This window comes from Nestor notabilis, unplaced genomic scaffold (genome assembly GCF_000696875.1).
Source record: "Nestor notabilis isolate BGI_N333 unplaced genomic scaffold, ASM69687v1 scaffold32301, whole genome shotgun sequence".
Taxonomy (NCBI): domain Eukaryota; kingdom Metazoa; phylum Chordata; class Aves; order Psittaciformes; family Psittacidae; genus Nestor; species Nestor notabilis.
This window is the reverse complement of record NW_009915802.1, coordinates 1,153-4,239: the sequence shown is the minus strand read 5'-3', so window position 1 is coordinate 4,239 and position 3,087 is coordinate 1,153. Positions and strand designations below refer to the sequence as shown.

The window sequence follows — 3,087 nt, the reverse complement described above, 5'->3', positions numbered from 1 at the left end:
AAACTTTTTCCAGTTGCTGCTTTTAAATGTCGAGGAAGGTTGTTTAACCACCCGCATTCTCCCTGCCATGAGAGATGAGCTATTGGTGCCTCCAGTGCTTTCATATCCAGCCATGTCCGTGCCTGTGCCTCACTGCCTGTCCCCTGCTTCCATCCTGTGCTTTGGCATCTGAGAAACCTCTGTCCCTTGCCTGAGCCCTGGCTTTCCACCCAGCCTGGGACCATCCATCCCTTTCACTTAATTTCTTACTCTTTTGAGGGACATCGATTTGCAAAATAATGGATAAATAGCTTAAGTCTGAGTTTGTGTAGTACTGAGTGTTTCTAGTTGCTGCTTAGAACCTCTTTTTGCAGAGGAAATCCTGACACAGGGCAGAATAAAGGCAGTGGTGCAACAAGTAGATAAAAAGCAGGGGTGAACATCCAGGGACTCTGTGTGCTCACAGTCCAGCATCATTCCCATCTACCTTCCCCCCACCTCGCTGCAGGCACGTTACACAGGCTGGAAGATTTCTCTTTGCTTTTCCACTCAGTTGAATGCATCTGGCAGGACTTTCTGCAGAAAAAGTTTCATTTTTAAGTAAGTTTCTGTGGGGTTTTGGTTGGTTGGTTGGTTTTCGGTTGGTTGACTCGTTTTTTGTGGGGTTTTGGTTGTGTTTTCTTTGGTGTGGGGGTTTTTTTAATTAATTTTTAAAAAAGCCTGAAAAGAGGCCACCAGGACCAAGAGTGCTGCTTAAAGGAAAGGAGAACTTGAAGCAAAATCAGGAAACGTTAAGTTGGTGTCATCACTTTAGAGCTTGTGGAAGCTTTGCGTGTGGCCGTCACTGAGGACATGGTGCCCAGCCCGGTTTGAGGTTGGTGCCCTGTGGCACAGCGGCTTCACACACGATGTAAACCCCCATCTTCCCCTTGTTGTTCTGCAGTATTCTCGTGTGCTGGGGCCTGGAGCCAATGGCAGACAATGTCAACAACTAACAACATAGCGCAGGCCCGCAAGCTGGTGGAGCAGCTCCGCATCGAAGCTGGCATCGAGAGGATCAAGGTGAGCACGTGTGACACGCTTTGGGTTTTCCCCATGCACGTTGATGCTGCTGCAGTGTCTCTGGCTTAGGTACTGCAGCATTTCCAGGAGAAGTGATTTAGAGCAGCCCTGCGGAGAAGGACTTGGGGGTGTTGGTTGATGAGAAACAGAACATGAGCCAGCTTCAGTGTGCGCCTGAGCCCAGAAACCAACCGTATCCTGGGCTGTATCAAAAGGAGCGTGACCAGTAGGTCAAAGGAGGTGATCCTGCCCCTCTGCTCTGCTCTCGTGACATCCTTTCAGCACTGTGTGCAGTTCTGATGTCCTCAACATAAGAAGGACATGGAGCTGTTGAAGCAAGTCCAGAGGAGACCACTGTCATTAAGTTCCTGGGGCTCAGCTGGCCACATGCAACCTGTGAAGACACTGAAGCTGCGGGGGCTGGACCCAGCAAAGCTCTACTGGCGTGCTCACATGCATTCCACTCTTCTTGCCCCATCTTTTTGCAGGATGGCCTCACTGTCCATGTGCAGTTTCTTTCAGAATGTTGCTGCTTGCAGTTATTTCTCAGCTGCTGCTGTTCCCAGTTCTTGCAAACAAAAAAAGATGGTGGCATGCCTTCACTCTGGTTTGAGGCATGTTTGTGGTACAACTAGGGAGTTAATTTTGTGCTGCAGTTGTCCAGGATAGCAAACCCGAGTCTATTCTCAGCTGTGTGCTGGCTCACACAGAAATAAAGCTCCCTTTGGCACTGGGAAGTTGGAGCAAGTAACATGCTCACAGCCACAGCATCCCCTGAGTGTCCTGCTGCTGCAGCCTCGGTGGCAGGGTGGCTCGGGCAGGCTGCAGTCAGAAAGTCCCTGGGAGGGAGGAAATGTTTGTTCGTGGAAAGTCACTTGTCATGCAGTGGAAACCCTCATGCGTGGTGATGAAAGGCACAGTGAAACAAACACTATAAAATACACAGGTGTTAAATCCACCTGATAGTTTTAAATTTAGTTTTACTGGTCAAAGAATATTTTCTTTGACTTTCAGTCCCTGCTAAGTCTGAAGCAGCAGGTTCTCTGTCATCTCTGGTTTTCATGTGCTGGAGGAGCTGCTGCTGCTTTGTGTGTGTGTGTATATAGATAAATATTTATTTTTTTTAAGGCATGAGGTTTTGTAGCTGTTTTTAGGGCCACCACTTTCCAGACTCCAGTGATACACCCATCAGCAAGACCATTTTAGGGAAGAAAAACTAAATTACAGGTCTTCCCCCAGCACAGACGTTGACTCTCCTAAGAATTACCATGTCTCAGCTCCAAGATCCCAAACAGTGCATGCCAAGGAGGGTGGAGGGTGTGTGTATACTTACCAGCCTTTGTAGCTGCGATTGTCTTAAATGCTTTTCTGGGAAAGAACAGTGGTGAGACCACAACATGCTGCTGTTTAGGCTGAGTGGAGAAGATGTGTTATCTGGGTGAGTTGTGATCTGCAAACCCAGCTCTCGGGCAAGTGTGCCAAGTCAGCCAGCTCCTAAGTGCAGTGTCAAATGAGTGTTTGCTCCTGCAGCTCCTGCTCTCCACACCTCACAGCCGAGGCTGGTGAGACGTGCATTCGCCTGCAGATAAATAAGTCAATAGACTTCTGAAATGAGGGGAAGGGGCTGCCCCGGGAGCTGAGCTTAGGGAGATTTACTGTTTTATGTAATGGATTGAAGGTAGAGCCTTGAGCTTGTCTGTGCAGAGCAGTTTTGCTGTTGGATCCCAGTGTATGTGATAAGTACGTTGAAGTGCAGGCCAGCAGCAGTTTGTGATCATTAGAAGTGTTCTTTACTGGTTAGGACTTTAATACTTAATATTGCAGTAATACCTAGAGACTCCCCACAGAAGCACCTTGTCTGATGCAGTCTCTGGACCTGCCATTCCAGGAAACACCAAAAAAAGGAGGAGAGTTCCTACGCTGTGGTGTGGAAGCACAGTTTAAATGGGGTTTGCCCAAAGCTACAGCAAACCAGGGTTTTGTTGCACACATCTTTCCTCCTCTTCTCTTTGCACTCTTGGTTGCTACTGAAGGGTTTGAGAGTGG

General features: G+C 48.3%; 1 protein-coding gene across 1 annotated transcript in view; it reads left to right on the top strand.

Annotated features, from left to right (window-relative positions):
• The first annotated feature begins 960 nt into the window (after positions 1–960).
• GNG7 (guanine nucleotide binding protein (G protein), gamma 7) overlaps positions 961–3,087 on the top strand; it is a 3,156-nt gene continuing 1,029 nt past the window's right edge. Inside the window, exon 1 of the mRNA XM_010024300.1 lies at positions 961–1,041. Coding sequence (XP_010022602.1) covers positions 961–1,041 — 81 coding nt within the window. The remainder of the gene's footprint in view (positions 1,042–3,087) is intronic.